The sequence below is a fragment of the Xiphophorus couchianus genome, chromosome 17 (genome assembly GCF_001444195.1).
Source record: "Xiphophorus couchianus chromosome 17, X_couchianus-1.0, whole genome shotgun sequence".
NCBI classification, from domain to species: domain Eukaryota; kingdom Metazoa; phylum Chordata; class Actinopteri; order Cyprinodontiformes; family Poeciliidae; genus Xiphophorus; species Xiphophorus couchianus.
In genome coordinates this window covers 17038072-17054825 of record NC_040244.1, presented here as the reverse complement: position 1 = coordinate 17054825, position 16754 = coordinate 17038072, and the positions used below count along the sequence as shown (strand labels likewise).

At 38.7% G+C, this 16754-nt stretch overlaps 1 protein-coding gene across 9 annotated transcripts in view; it reads right to left on the bottom strand.

The window, feature by feature from the left end:
• sbf1 (SET binding factor 1) overlaps positions 1 to 16142 on the bottom strand; it is a 59778-nt gene extending 43636 nt beyond the window's left edge. For all 9 annotated transcript variants that reach the window (XM_028043398.1, XM_028043403.1, XM_028043399.1 and 6 more), the window contains exon 1: positions 15918 to 16142. In XM_028043398.1, coding sequence (XP_027899199.1) covers positions 15918 to 15972 — 55 coding nt within the window. In that variant the 5' untranslated portion in view covers positions 15973 to 16142. The remainder of the gene's footprint in view (positions 1 to 15917) is intronic.
• Between the last annotated feature and the right edge of the window lie 612 nt (positions 16143 to 16754).

The following is a 16754-nucleotide window of genomic DNA, read 5'->3' as shown; positions in this document are numbered from 1 at the left end:
ATTTTTTGTACTAAAAAATTATTTGCATCAAAAGTAAACTGACAAACAAATGGAAGCACAGTAAAGAAAAGCATTTATAAATAATCAAATAATATAACTACAGGGCTGAACTAAAGATTCACTACCATAAAGTATATGAACATTTTACTAAGTGTTATCTTATTTTGAAAAATTAAATTAAAAGAACCTATTACAGATTGGTGGAGCAAAATAACTAGTGTGTCTTCCCAAGGGCCAAATAAAGGCCTGAGGTAAACCTGCTCTGATAGTGACACTGGATATCATGTGACCACTGTGAATAAAGGTGAAGGAAGCATGCACCACAGACACTTTATCTCTGTGTATCATGCTCTTTTGCAGAACCAGACCACAGCTTCTTGTTCATAAGCTTTCAAACCACAATGACACGACATCATGGCGTTTCCACAGCAACCATAGCAGTTGGGACAAAATAGCTCAGTTTAGACAGTGGGAAATGTCAAAAGTTTGACACTGGAGAAAACTACAAATGAAGTATTAAGGATGAACTGAGGCAAAGTTAATTCAGCAGAAAGGAAGAGGGGTGACATAATACCTTCATTACAGAATTATTAATACCAATAATAGAGCATTACAAGTTTAATCTGATTGGTCAAACTGATTGACCAATCAGTTTGCTGGAAACTGATCAGTTGAGAGCTCAGAATTAAAAATAAATAGTGTTTATTTTTAATTCATTAAAAATAAACACTATTTTTAATGAATTAGTTCATGTTCAAACCCAACTGTTCAAGCTAATCTACCATTTAGGAATCAGCTCCGTCTGGCTAGCTCCATAGCCTTGGACACAATGGTGAAAGGAGGGCGGGTGTTGGAGGGGCGGGGGCATTTTCTTTCAGCAAAAGTTCTTCAGCAAACTCACATCGTTTCTCCAAAGCTGCTGCTGCTGCCCCCTCCCCCTTAATACTCCACCATGCAGAGCCAGAAACAAAATGAAAAGAGAGAAAATGGCCAGCACTGCCTGGCTGGACACAATTTAGCTTTTCTTTAAAGTAGGAAAGGCCTTAAAGTTTCACAGTAAGATGTCGTCTGATGAACAAAAGGCAGACCTATGAAAGTCCACACAATACATTCTATCTGCTTTTTATTCTAAATAACAGGTCACCCACATTCGCCAATGACTATTTACATACACCGTATGTATTAATAACAAATAGACTTGATTTAGAAAAGGACAAAACATAAATGTCACCATCCACATTATAGCATAATCTAATTCGCATCTGCAGTCCCTTGGCAACACGTAACCATTTCCTCCCTCACTTCCTGTTAATAAACCTGACAAGATTTCTCACTTTTTAGATCAGCTAGAATTAGCTAAATTATTTCTATTTGTCACAAGCTTCTCACAACAATTTGCTGGAAGTCTGGCCTATTCCTTCTGACCGGACCTTCAGCTCTGCCACAACATTTCTATGAAACTGAGCTCAGAGTGTTGTGATGGTTACACCCAAACATTGACTCCGGTATCCTAAAGCTGCTCTGTAACTAATGTGATGGTAGACTTAGAGATGAAAGCGCTCAAATAGCCCCAAACATGACACTTTCACCACCATTCTTGACTACAGGAAAGCAACATGTGCCTTTGTACTCTTCACCTAGTTGCCACCACCCACTGTTGACACCATCTGGAACAAACAAATTTGTCTTGGTCTCATCAGACCACAGGAACGGTTCTATTGATAGATGACCTTAATCTGCTTGTCATCTTCCTTCTGGGACTCCTCTGCCCATCCGTCCATCAACATATCAACATTTGTGAACTAGCTCAAAATACTGCAGCGGGAACCATAAACCCTGCATAAAGCATTCAGTGGCATCTTTGACTCTACTGGGCCCATCCAGCTAATCTCTGAACCAAACACTTCTAAACCTGAAAGCTAAAAATGACCTCTGACCTTTAAAAGTTAAAACAAACTAATTAGAAACATATATACACAGAAAATGTATTCTTGTTACCCGAGTAACCAGCAACAAACCACATTGTCTCATATATTGACAGAAACGGGGGAAGGGAGACGAGCAGGAAACATGACATAAAGCAGTGCATATGCACCTGCACAAGAAAGCAGCCACAGCCTACACTTCAGGTTAAAGGAGGCACCCTCTCTACTTCTCTGAAACACAAACTTACTCGCAAAATCAAAGTCACACGGACTTTCAGTGCTTTGATAATCTTATTTCTTATGCAAATATCCATTTCATTTTCATTTTTTAGTTTATTTGACAGTGACAATGCACACAAACATATAACAAAACAAGCAACAGTACACAGCTACAGCTAATTCACAACTCCAGTCCTGGTAGGACATTTATGTACATTAAATTACATACAATTTAAAAATCAAGATACTATAGAAATACATACTTCTTCCTGCATACATATTCGTGAACAACCTTGCAACCTCCATATTTATATAAATATGTTTGAACAGTCTCAGTACCTCTGCATCCTCTCACATTCAGCTAACGTACTAAAAAACTGTAAATATACAAAACTACTATGGGTTCCACATAAAAGGCTGAATGGGATATGACTGAACAAACAAAAAGAAATACTCAGGATATCTGCAGTTTTCAGCAAGTCAAATTTAAGACTTTAGACATTTTTAATGACATCCTGCTGCGTTACAATCAAGCAAAGGCAAAACGTCCAACATTTCTGGGTTGTGTTTGTGGCTCTTGGCAGCAGCGTTGTGTTTCTCATACTACAGTTTCCTACAGTCTTAACCCTCATAGTGTTGAACTTAAGTTTCTTTTTGCACAGAATGTGCCTGGCCTCCAGTGGGTTGGCAACAGAAGGGGGTCAGTGGCGAAAATGAACGTGTTGCCAACCAGCCATAGATTTGCACTTACCCATAACAGACGAAAAAAAGTAACTAACTATTAAGTATGTATTAGCAGCTAGTCAGTGATAGCCTCAACTGCCTCGTGTTACAGAAAGCAATGAAGATGTCTCTGCATTACTAAAGCTTATACCTGACAGAAAATCCAGCAGGGGAAAAAAAAAAAAACTACATATGACAAAAAATAATTCTGCCATGACAAAATGTAATGCATTCAAGGCTAACTTGCATCTATTTTCTAAATTTAAGATATACCATGGCTTTAATTTCAGATAGATGAACTTAGGATTCTAAGGATTAGCAGCCATACCAAAAGGATTGTTGTAATATTTATCTACCATTAAATGTGCATCTATTTTTCACTTAACAGATTTAAGCATCAGCCTATGAATCCCTCCTCCTAACAGATGAACACATGAAAAGTTGTCCTTAGGCGCTGGAATCACCCTCTGGATCTGAATGATTGCTTCCTTTGAGCTCCACCATGCTGAGTGTGAGCCCCACTGATAAGCCTTTGTCCTGGGAGGGGAGCAGCTAAATTCCCTGAATTCCACCATCACTATCAAACCACAGTAAGATCGTCTTCTCGCTGCTGCCATATTTAATTCCTTCTTAATCTTTAAAAATCTAACCTTCAAATAAATGCTTGGCTTTGGTAGAGTTTATACCATGATGAAGGTGTTAATTTTGGAAAGTTGAACTGTGATGTTCTGATTCAGGCTTATCTTCTAAAGTGGTTCATTATCTACAAATACATAAATTTAAGTGTTTTTAAAATATTCTCTCAAGCTCATCAAAATGGAATTTTACTTTTATTCTGAAGCGTTCTGTTTATTTTACAGAACAGCATAAATTTGCACATAAGTGTTTTGTAAAAGTATTCACATTCACACTTTTGAACCATCTCATTTTTTCTTAGCCAACAACCACAAACACCAGAACAAGCAGCAGCACAAGGAAGATTTTGTAATTGCAAAGTAGAAAAAAGCACACATGGACTTCAACTGTTTTTACAAATAAAACTGAAATGTGTGGAGTGCTTATGCATTTCATAAACCTGTTGCAATAAGCAATAAATCGCATGATGAATTAAAATGAGCTCAATAATCACAAAAGTCCTAAATGCCAGTTTTGCCTTTCTTACCTGTCTGAGCCTAATGAAGGGCAATTTTGTTTACAAAAACTTCATAATCCAGTTTGTTTTTATTTAAAGTGTTTGATTTGTTTTGTTGTTTTTTTATTTTGCATATTTAAAATGTCTTCCAGTTCTGGTGTTAATTGTTCTTTAGAAATGAACGTTTATTGATCTTTGAGAGTACGTACTTGCATATAATTCATCAATTATATGATAATTGTTAGTGAGGCATGTCCCTCTGGAGTCACATGAGGTTCCATGAAAATGGTCTCAAAACAGTAATATCATACTTATATCATACAATTATTTCTGGGACAATTTATCATCTAGCAAAGTTCGTAACAGTGACAGGCCTGGCATTGAAGCCCCTTTTACTCCTGAATAAGAACCAGGGAAATGAACTGATTCAGTGAACAGGCTGCCTGATCTTGGTATAAATGCAGATGTTGTGTGAAGGACTTTGAGTGTGTATCCATCCTGCAGCCAACAGACGCATGTGTGTTAAGGAATGAGGTTGTGAGGGTGGCGCTGTGGGCTTCATCTCCCTCGTTTACAACACACACTGCAGCACACCGCTGGTCAACACACACCCTGAGATTAAAGCTGCATCATTAAAATTGACACTTATTTTAATTCCCTTTATTGCTTTTATAGAAATAGTTTTTCTACTAATCTCAAAAATCAAATGGGAACAAGTTTTCCTTTTAGAGGAAATGGAAAAGAAAAATGGCTGCATTTCCTAGTCTGTATGTGTGAGATAAATAAAGGTTACCAAGGTAAAGCAGTAAATACTCACTAGTGTGTGTCAAGTTGCCAGCAATGACCAAGCAGGCAGCCCATCTGAGCAGAGCTCCTGCCAGCCGACATCTGTGCAGCACAACCATGGCTGTGGCCCAGCACCACTCTGTCCCCATCAAAGCTTCAGTGTGAGAATTATTTCTGGAGGGCCTGAATAGCAGCAGCCCTGCTCCGAAGAGGAGGAGGAAGTAGCTGGCCACTTTCAGCACACACACACACATGCACACACACCATTAACCCAGTGGCCATGGCTTCAGGCAAAGAGCTTTCTATTTCCTCTATTAGTCTGGAGGGTATTTATAATCCGCAACTGTATCTGTAACTTCCTATGATTTCATCTTTTAGAACCAAAGTACAAAATAAAGCAACAAGAGCAAAACCTGTGGCAGCATTCTGGATTCAATGTTCATCATGTAGGAGGCTCTGTAAATGCTGCAGAGCAATCAGTTAGTCAGACAGCCTGAGAAATAACTGCAGGGATGATTGGTGTCCAGATTCATTTTTTCAAAGTCTGCGTTCAGAGTCATCACATCAGACTAATCTATATCTACATCTATACAGAGAAATAATTTTTCTTACATACAAAGCCTTTAAAAAAGTTTCTGTGTGTTTCTTTTGTGTCTCTGCTCCATCCTCTCAGACTGCAGCCAGCTAGCTGCTAACACTGAGTAGGGTTCAGCTGGAGGGTCATTGCTTTCTACCATCACCACATGCATGCTGGGTATGAAAGACTCTGCAAAGTCAATGACTCAATGCAATTGGCTGAATTGGCTCACATAGAAAACTACTTGAACACACTAATGGAAGAAACTAAGCTTGATAGTACTGTTTTAAGCCAAGAATCTGCATGATGGATTGAACTGACTCCATTTGTGTATAAATCAATTTGTTTGTTTTCGCTACATAAAGCGAACTGAACTTATTATCCATTTAATCACATGTTCCCATCTTCTGGGATTTTTGTTCAACTTAAAGAAGGCAGTCAGAGCATATATTGTTGGTTATGCAGGGTTTCCTCCAGTTTACCATAAGCCTGGCGGGCCTTAGTGGTGCCAGATAAATTTAAACTATGTTTGTCTCTCAATGTAACTCTAGATCATCAAGCAAGGCCGGTTCAATGTTGGATGAAGCCTTGAACAGAATTTGATTTAGGGGCACCTCTTTCTGCTAGGAGCATAGGGCTGAAACGATTCCTCGGGTGATTCAAGTACCTCGATTATTAAAATTCCTTGAGGAAAATTTATCTGCCTCGAAGCTTCGTTAAATTATATTCTATTATTTAGCGCACCATGTTCCGGCCAGGTTATTACTTGCGTTGCGCGGAGCTCTGACTTCTGCCTGAGTTGCTGACGAGAGCTAAGTGTTAGCAGCATAATGACCAGTTTTCAAGCTCAGCCTGGGAGGATTTTATTGATTGATGATAATGTCTGGGTCTTTTGTAGTTTTTCGGGGGACCGATAAGCATCCTTAAAATAACTGGCGCGATGCTTGGAATACAGCAGCTTTTCTCCTCCCAGAGATGCTGCCTGGTGGCCGGTGTCCAGAGCGAACGGCGGGGAAGAGCACTGCAGCTCCATCTATACAGGTGAGCGGATAGTATAGACTGTAAACTGCGAATTAGATAATTAACATAAGTGTATTTTTATGGACGAACCAGAAAATTTATTTCATATCATCCCAGTCTCAACAAATGAGTGGCGATGAGCGTCGTGGCGGCACGTAGATGGTAGATGTTTCTGTGTGTGACGAACGAAGGTGTCAAATCCCGTCGCTAATATAAACACAAAAGCTATAAATGTCTGGAGAAGGTGAGAGTTCGTCTATTAAGCTCACTGAAGATGACTACCGAAACGCAAAGAGTATAGACATTTTTTATAAGCGTATTTCTGAGCCTGCCTCTTTATTATTGAACTGAAGATAATTTCAAATTTTTGTATAACTTTTCTTCAGGTTAACTTGGAGCTATTATTGTTACGAGTTAATTTTCTAAACTACAGAAAAGTTATTATTAGGGAAGCTCAAATGTGAAAAATTGGACTGATGTTCATATGCAATAGTAACACTGCTGTTATGTTAGATTCACCAATGTTTTACTGTTTCTTTTTTTTTATCCGATTACTCGATTAATAGTAAGAATAATAGATTACTCAATTACTAAAATATTCGTTTACAACAGCCCTAATCAGGATCACTAGCAGCATTTCAGTATAGACTTAATGGGATCTGGAAGAGGGAGTCTAGTTGTTTTCTAGAGCTTAAATGCAATCACTGATCATTGTAATTTGTTGAGATGTATTTGTGAACAGGCTGAGTTCAAACACAAAGGATTAAACTCATAGCTATGGTAACAAAACCATCTTACTATTAACATTATTTGCATTTTTACAAAGTAAACTTGCCAGCTCCTTAAAATCTTAAATTGAAATAGTAAACAATTCAAAGCCTTTTAATTTATCTATGCTGAAACCATTCAATCAAATTTAACAACATTGATATTCTCAATAAACAAATGTTACATTTCTATATCTGTGGTTTGTGTTCAAATGTAACCATTTATGGAGCCCCTGAAGTCCTGGGGGCCTTAAGCAGCTGCTTGGTTCAATTATGCCTTGGGCTCTAAATGTGATCAGCATTATAAAGTGTTTTAAGATCCACTGACTGATGACTTAATTGGGAAGTGCAAATAATTTATATTATTATTTTATTGTATTTTTTGTTGTTTTTAAGACTCTAGTTGTGTATTTAAGCATTGTCTGTCTCTGTGTGTGTGTGTAGCTCAGTGCTGCTGCAGACAGCGCCTCACACACAAGTACACAAACCAAACAAACACTCAGTTTTCCTGCTTTCCACGCAAGCACAGGGGGACAATCTGGATTGTCGCTTTAAACACAAGTCTCCCTGGAGTCCTCTCCCCAGCTTCCTGTTTCAGCCTCAGACCATAAATCCAATTGGCTACTGGGTGCTCAACAAATGACGAATCGCTGTCAAAACACACAGGCATGCTGTAGAGTTTCTCAAGAGACTCTTGCAGGAGGACAACACCCTGGCAACTTTGGACTCTCCTCCACCCACAGGCAGCAACGACAGCTCCAAAATCCACTGCTGAGATATTTGTACCTTGGCTGAGCACAATGTAAGCAGCAACATGACGCTTCAGTGGCACGAAACAAATGCAGAGAGGCTCTGACCCCCAGGCGACAGCTCAGCATCTCATAGCAGGCATGAACAGGTTACTGGTTTGAGGTTTACCAAGGTTTCAAACAGGTATAAACCACTAAAATGTTCCCAATTACCACTCCCTTATCTTAAAGTCTTTATCGAGCATTGAGACAGCAGAGTTTCCTACACCTGACAGTAACACAGTACTGCCCCTCCCACACCTGCTGCTGCACGTTGGTCATCTGGCTGAGGTAAGTATACTACTGCAAACTGGGAAATGCTCTGTCAGTTAAAAAAAAGTCATCAAACAGGTATTTTGTCTTTTTTTGTTGTTGTTGTTTCTTAATTTTGTTTCAATATTAAAATAATGAATAAATGTAAACAATTTTTTTTGTATTTGATGAATGAAACAAAAGCAGAAACTTCCATAATTTTTTTAGTCAACCATTTTTAGCAGGCTGTAATGTGATGCACTTTCTCTGGGTTTAATCAAAATTAGTTTATGGTATAGGGCTGGTACTATTGTGATAGAAATAAATGTGACAAAAAAAATTTTTTATGACTTCTTATCACATAAACGGGATTTGCATCACTAAATGACTATATATTGAACAAACGGTGGAGAAAATACTAAAACTAACAATCCCAACAATACGCACAGTTTAGGGGTTTTTTTTTCAAACTTTATTATTTGGAATTCTTGTGACAACAATAAATCAAAATTCTTATGAGAAATTTATCACAATAAATGATAAACGATTTGATAAATGCTCACCCCTTGTTTAGGAACATATGCTACGACTTATTAATGACCAAAAGACAAAATTGTTATCCAAACCTACTATTTCTATTAAAAAACCCTCAATATAAATTTTTCAATTGTAGTCAATACAGTTTTCAATTCAGCTCCAGCTCACAACAAAAAATGTCTCAAATCACATTTCAAAGAGAAGAATTTCAAAAAGGTAAATACAATTGAATCATACAATAACATTAAAAGTCAACTAAGCTCATTCCAAGTTAATGCTAGTTATCAAACCAGGTCTCTGATTTGTAGAATTCACTCCATCTGGTCAGGTATCAGGTGCACTGTGTATGTCGTCAAATTTGCAGCAATCCCTCATGCAAACAGCGACAGTAGAAAGGAAAACTCCCCTGACAGGTTTAATAAGCAATACTTAATAGCAATCAATATGTTTAATTATTTTAGAAACAGTAGGAATAAAATGATTGCTTCTTTCTTTTAAGTTAAGAAATAAGAAACGTTTTTACATTTTTGTCTTTTGGAACTGTGGAAAAGGCTACAGGAAAATGTCATACAGTCTCATGCCTAGCTGTTAGCTATGCCAATTATCATTATCAGACAGGAACATTAGTCTAATGAAATGAAAGAATGAGCAGAGGAAGTTGTGTTCCTGTTAGTAGCTGTGCCACAGTACAGCAGCAGAGCGGCGATGACGTCAGCTGTGAAGCTGTCAGCGCCTACACATGTAAAACATTCCACTGGATGACAATCAGCAACCACAGTCACACACAATGACTGGGACAGGATGGCTGAAATATTGAGGGACAAGCGGAAACTCAACTGAACGGAGAAAATTCCTCGTATTCTTAGAATCAAGGTCAGCTCCCTCTTGAAGCTGCTTTCTGCCAGGCTTTATCTCACCACTATGAACCACTTTCACTAGTTTGTGCATTTTTTTATACCTAAGAATAAGATTTGAAGAAAGTGAACACATATCTGACAGGAAAAAGGAAGCGGCAGAAAAATGGCTTCAGGTCTCTGAAGAGCGTGGGCTGTACACACAGACAAGAGCTTTCTGCAAAAAATGGAGCCTAGAGGAGAACTAGAGCCAGGATACCAGCAGGAGCTATTTCTGAGACAACAGCAGTCATGAGGAGGGTGCTGATGCTGCTGTCTGGACAGATGAAGTTACCCTGGATACCTGGTGATCCAGAGAGGGACGTTGTGTTGGTTGTAGTTCTAGTTATTATACCAGAAAGCGTTTTGCTGTAAACTTCATGTTCCCTGGGTTCTGAGTTCACTATTACTTCTTTGTTGTTTCATTTAATTAGACTGAAAGAATCAAAAGCAAATCTGTTCATTTTTCCTTCTACTGCAGCTCAGTGTCACTCCCATTGTTGTTCATTTTCAGGGTAACATGACTGATTATTTAGGCCTGCATACATGCTTTCCTGCATGATTATCAGCTGTGTAACATGGTTTTGTGAGTTTTCTCTGAGCTAAAAACAGAGTCAGCAGTGGATTGGTGGGGTGATGCATGCAGATGTGACAGCTACGGATTGGTTCCTGAAGATTTACTATGTTTGTTAATGTTCCTACATATAAAACTGGGCAAAACAACATTCTGTCACATTTACAACTAAACAATTATTTATTTTTAACAAATGAGAATTTAAAAAATGGCATCAACAATTCTAAACAGCTCACTGTGTCAGGAATGCAGTTATTACTTTTCATTTACATTATCAATGAGTGTTTTCATCATTCAACTCAAAATATGATCAGGAACAGTGTTCTAATCTTTGTCCAGACTCATGAGAACTTATCGGTGTATTATAAGCCTGGAGTGTCCCTGTTATAAACAGGGAGTGAAGCAGAGAGTGTGGGGTCACCAATAAAACTGCTGGCATCTCCATGTGGTGGCCGCCTCGCACACCGTCACGGCTGCACCCCTGAAGTTACTAAACAGTGATCTGTGTTAAAATTGTAGCTTTTATGTCTAAGCAGCTACTCAGTTCATTTATGCCTTGGGCAGAATAGATTGGGATTTAGCAGAAGTGCAAGGTTTCCCCCAGAAAACTTGCTAAGCCCGATGGTTGGGCGCTTGGCAGTCATTCAGCCCTTGGCCCACTGTGTTTTTGAGCTAAAAAATATTTAAAGTTGACAGAAATTTTGAAAATATCACTTCATAATTATGTGCTATTGGAAGATTAATATCTGAACACCAACAAACAAGTCTTAAACAAATGCAAACATTTTTTTAAAACTTAAATAAATAAGCAATGCTTAGCCTGGCAGAGCACAAGGAAAGCCTGGTGGCCCACCAGGCTTATAATACACTGAGGGAAACCCTTGCAGTAAAAAACACTGATATTTATTGTAATTGCTTTTTTTTTTTTTTTGGTTTGTTGTTTTTAAGATTCTATAGTTGTGTGCTTAACTATTGCAACCAATGTCTTTCAGTAACATGTAAATTACCTGGTAATATTTTTACATTTCCTGCCAACTAAACATTTTAAAATAGAAAAACATGGCGGCCCGACCACTAGCAAGTCTTCTGGAGGAAACAAACTCCTCGGTATGTGTTCATCTTATTTCTACCTGTTCAATTAGAAGTGACCTGTAGTGAAAACAATGGCTGAAAAAAAACCTTCTGGAGATTTTAGGAAGAACACATCTAAGAAAATCAAAATATTACAAAAACAAACAAAGATACTGTCTGTATAAAATCATGTCTGTTTTTTCTCTTTTCCTTTCCTCCTCTGCTAAAACACAGCAGAGGCACTCTTCAGTAGCTCTAAACATTTCAGAGAAAGCATCAACCTTACACTGCAATCTATGAGTCAAAGTATAAAATGACAGAATTTAAGAACACCTGTGTTCTACTCAAACAACAAATCTTGGCAAACTACCAATTGGTAATTTTAGCTTCAGGCACTTTGTTCACTTTTAAAGCAGCGTTAACAGGAGGTTTCTCCCTGCCACAGCACTGAATGCAGCGATTATTGGCTGTTAGAGGATTTTTTTTGCACCACCATTTATTAACTATGCACTTAAACCAAAAGCATGCTTTTATGAATTTAAGAAGAAATTAGCATATTTATTCCCCTTTAAGTAGAATATTCTTTAGTTGAACACAAATCTAAGTCGGTGACAACATGAATCAACATGTCAGAGCTCAAAGAAAACCAGAAATCCATGTTGAGGTCAAATCTGTCACTAAGACTACAGAATATATTTCTAATTCAGTCTCATTGCAATATTATATTAGTTGATTTTATTTGTACTACATGTTCATGTTCTATATGCCAATAAAATATATATTATATATATATTTATATTTATCACTTAAATAAATAAACAATAAAGTAATTTATTTTTCTATGTGGTGGATTTCTTGATATGGGACCTGAGTCCAAATTTCGTACCATGAGCTAGCTAGGTGGTATGACAATAGAAAATCCTTGAATCTTTGAATATTTAGTGGTGCTAATCTTTAGAATGTTACAAAAATATTTTGAAAGTCATTAAGAAACTGAATCTGCATGCAACACAGGAAGGTGATTTATTGCCTAAGCAGCAGCTGTGAATGATGTTGGAATGAACACAATGTTTCTTTATCTTTACAGTATCTGTATAGGCTGCTAACATTCTAACAGAACAATATTAGAAAGTCATGTGAAAGCACTGTTATTGTTGAATATTGGGATGGTGACATCTTTGTTTCTCCTCGTTTAAATGTTTCTCTGTGACCTCACACCATGGCTGCTGTCATCTGTATCAGGAAGTTAGACTAACAGAATCAATACATGATCAACTATAATATCAATGGGAATATAATAGTCAACAAATCTTGCATACAGTCTTACTATGTTCACTTTGCACACAAATCAAGTCATGACAACATATTTGCAGTATGTTGCACATTCTCAATTGAGACATTCAATAAAGTTGCTGAATATTGAATGTTTTCCCAAAATAGTACAGCCCTGTGTGTGTCAGTATTTCAAGTAAAAATAAAAAAAAGGCAGACGGGCGGCTGGTGGCTAAACAACCGAGACAGCTCCCATAAACATGGGCTGTAGTTCTCTATGGAAAGGTCCAGGGTAGAGATCCAGACCTTCAGAACTTTGCTGAAAGCCTTCCCTCTTTTCTCTCCAACCATTTCCTGTCTACACCTTCAAAGTGAAAAGCGCCACAATAACAAGAGATAAATGCAAAAACATAAGGTAAGTTTTTTTATCCACCAGCCTCAAAAAGCAGCTGACAAGTCAATGGCACACTGCAGCGTAAGGAAAAACACCTGATGGAAGACCACCAGTCAGTGGCTTACTGGAAACTTAACTTTAATAACCAGAAGAGGCAGAACATTTCTAAAAAAAGAGCAACAGATTGGCAGACTCATGTTACCTGCTGGAAATCCTTCATTAAGCTAAGAAACAAGGTTTTCAGTCTGTCTACTGCCTTGAACAATACATGTCATATTTTCAAAGCAAAATACCAAAAGGTGGTTCAAAGTGTGTGTGAAGTCCTTTTTTGAAATCCTGGTTAATATTTTGGGAGCATGCTTTCACAATTAAAATACCAGCATGTTCCATCTGTCCCATCATGAACAAACATAATATAGACATGCCCCGATTTACCTTTGCATAAATGTACATATAAGTATCAACAGGTCCAAACATATTCTGATCATCTGATCAGGCTTTTTCCCACTGCTTTTTGTCCTGGTGTTGTTGAGGCAACGCTGAGCTCTACAGATACAATCTGCCCTCACAGCTTCAATTGTATTTATATTTGCAATGAGAATTACATGGTAGGCCTCAGAATGACTCAATATATATTCACATCCTTGTCAGCTTCAGAGATGCTAAACATGAATCCAGGCTATGAGTAATGATCATTTAACACTGGAACTGGAAGACATTGTAAATATCCAAACTAAATACTCAAAACATCAGAAATAAATCAAAAGAACAACGAAAACAAAATGGTCCTTCAAACGAAGAATTACTTGAGAATAACACACTGGACTGAAGATGTTTGGCATCCAGATTTTTGTAAAATGAGAGAGGGAAAAAGAAAAATAATAAATTAGGCAAATGGAAATTATTGAGCTTGTTTTAATTTATCCTGTGATTAATTGATTTATCTCGTATTGTGTCAGACCTACTACCAGCTACAATTGCAGCCCTGCATTTACACAAGTGTCACCAAATATCTCACTAACACAAGGGGCCTGAATTCATGGTACTTAAATAATCAACTAATACTTAGAAAGCTGGGTTTTTTTTAATATTGATATTTCTTACTGCGATCTTGTAAAAAATAAATTTGAATATATTGTGCATCTGTATTTTACTTGTTGACATATTTTCCACAAATCTACATTGTGTTCTCTTATTAAGCTCCAGTGTTCTGCTGCAGTCATACAAAACACAATTTGAAATTTGATTAACAGATGAAAATGGAGAGAGAAAAAATTGGCATAATACAAAAACTCTATACTGTGATGTCACTAGAAGGGCTTGTATTTTTCTTATCTTGATTAGATAATCTTTTTAAAACAAAACAGCAAAACAAATGTTTGTTTCGCTGCATTCTACATCACATTCTACAGTGATGTACGTAGAATGTCACTGTACAAGTGACATTCTGCATCTAAATAAAGTGAGTTTGACTGATTTCATGATCAGTAGCTGTAAACCTCCAAAGCAAAATCAGCCACATTATGCCATGCAGCCTCACAGGACCAAGGCTGGAGTGGGTGGCTGGGCTGGGGGTCTGTAACTAATGTCTGATCTAAGCACCATATCTCCACATTGCGTCTGACACTGACAGCAGATCAGTTCGGTCTGATCTCCACATCACACAAAACTCCCTGCAGCTACAGGTGAACCACAACATAACGCTGCGATCTAGAAACCTAACAGCGAGTGCAGCAAGTCGAAACACTGAGGCAGCAGCAGCACAATGCTAACGATCGTCATCAACCATAAGTGTTGTGTTTTACAGGCTCTGAAAGCTGTTCTCCATTAAGGCCACTGGGGCTTTTAAAGCATGCTTCCCAGATGCCTTTAACAGGCTTGCTCTATGCCGCACTGCATTCAACCTGAGTAGAACAGGAAGGAAAGTTTCTGCAGCGCTTGCAGTGTCCACCTTAGAACATCCTGTGTTCAGCCCCTTCCGTAACAACTACAGCATAAGAGGCAATACGTCACTTCATGCAACCAAGAAAGTGATGCTAGCTGCTGTTGCATCACAGTGATAAAAGCCAGTCCCTCTGCCTGGTTTTAGCCACAGGGGGACTTGTCATGTTACAATCTGCCACTTAATAAATCATAAGAAAAACTCCACTCCAATGGAAACTTCTAGCCATGTTACAAGTTTGCATTCTTCCATGGGATGGGCGAGTTGAATATTTCATGATTAAACGGTCCATTATACTGCTAAGATCTAGGCCAAGGCTAAGACTGAATGAAGGGAGGGGGGCTCAGATAACGGTCCAAGCCCCGTCCCAACAACGCAAGGAAGCAGAGCTGCGGCGCGGGAGGGCGGTCAGGGAGGGGCCAAGCCATCTAGGTTAATCCACACAAACACATACAAAGAAAACAATAATCAACTCCGACAAGAAGAAGCATCGATTTCTATAAGTTTTTGTGCTGGGGGTGACTGCAGTAGCGGGTTGCTGTCTGCAGCAGCACTTAAAGCTCCCAACAGTTTGATTCGAGCGTTTCTTTCTGAAAGTGCCCTGCTGTTTGTGAAGTGCCCAAAGTGATGCTTGTAAAGACAAACAGCAGGGAAATTGTGAATAAATGCGAACCAAGTTATATTCAACTCTACAGCTAGGTAATTGTTAGCTCTTAGCAAATGAAGATACATCAAGTTTACAGAAAAATAATGGCTGTTTTAGCAATGATAAAGGCTGTTTCAAGGCAAAGTCTTCCAGCAGAGCTGTGATTTCAGTGGCTTCTCCCGTCAGAAATGCGTGCCAACACTTGACAGCGTCGCACTGAAGTACGCTAATCCCCCTGAGGCCTCCTAGTCCCCGGCCTCAATTTGACGGCTTAGGCTGCTGACAGCGCCTAATATTGGTCAGCTGTAAATGGCGTACAGGCCGGTCCCCGCCTCCTATTTACTCACAGCTAATAATACGGCGTTAAAGCTAACAGGGCTGGCTAACTGGAGCACCAACCTCGGTTGTCCAGATCGTAACCGACCACAACAAAGTAGTCCGCGAGCCTGGCCATGTTCAGAGCTCAGGGCGACAGGCCGTTCTCACTGAATCCTCTGGTTTCTGGGCCGTCAATAGTCCATTTACGTGCTGCCGGCGATAGAAACATCCTGGGAGACAGTAGCATCCTTCCAGCTGCACTCCGCCGCCATACTGTCAATTTGCCTTGCCCCGACAGCCGAGAGCCATGCGCCTGCGCACTGAGGGACTACTAGGGAGGGGCTGTTCTGCAAGAATGTCCCATGTGGGGAGCCGAACCAATTAAGAGACCAGAAGTCTGACCAAAGCCTATGATTAAACCCGTTCAGCTTCAACTAGGCCAGCGATGCAGAGGTGAGGGGTAATGTCGGTTTTCAGAGCCTCTAAAGAAAGAGAACCCGTAAACGATAAGACAACCCAAGTTTATTTGTATAGCTTTATTCACAATTCTCTAAAGGGAAAAAAGTTAATGACAATTACAATAACAACAATTCAGAGTAACTCATTTATTTGACACATATAAGGAAATAAAATGCTAAATGCAGATTTGTAACAAATAAATTGATAAGAAATTAGAAAGACGGTTTGAAGATTTAATTTCTGACCTTGTGGGTAAATCTGCAATAATCTAATGTTTTCAGTCCTGAATAATCAGCTTCTGTCATCCTTAGGTTTTTTCTGTTTTGGTTCCAGCGCAGAGGAGTGTTGAAACTAAAGAACTGAAACTCCATCTAACGTAGTTTATAAAGAGGTCCACAACTGCTTTGTGAAGTACTTTTTTCAATGTGGAAAAACCCAAACTTAGTCATACCTCAAAAT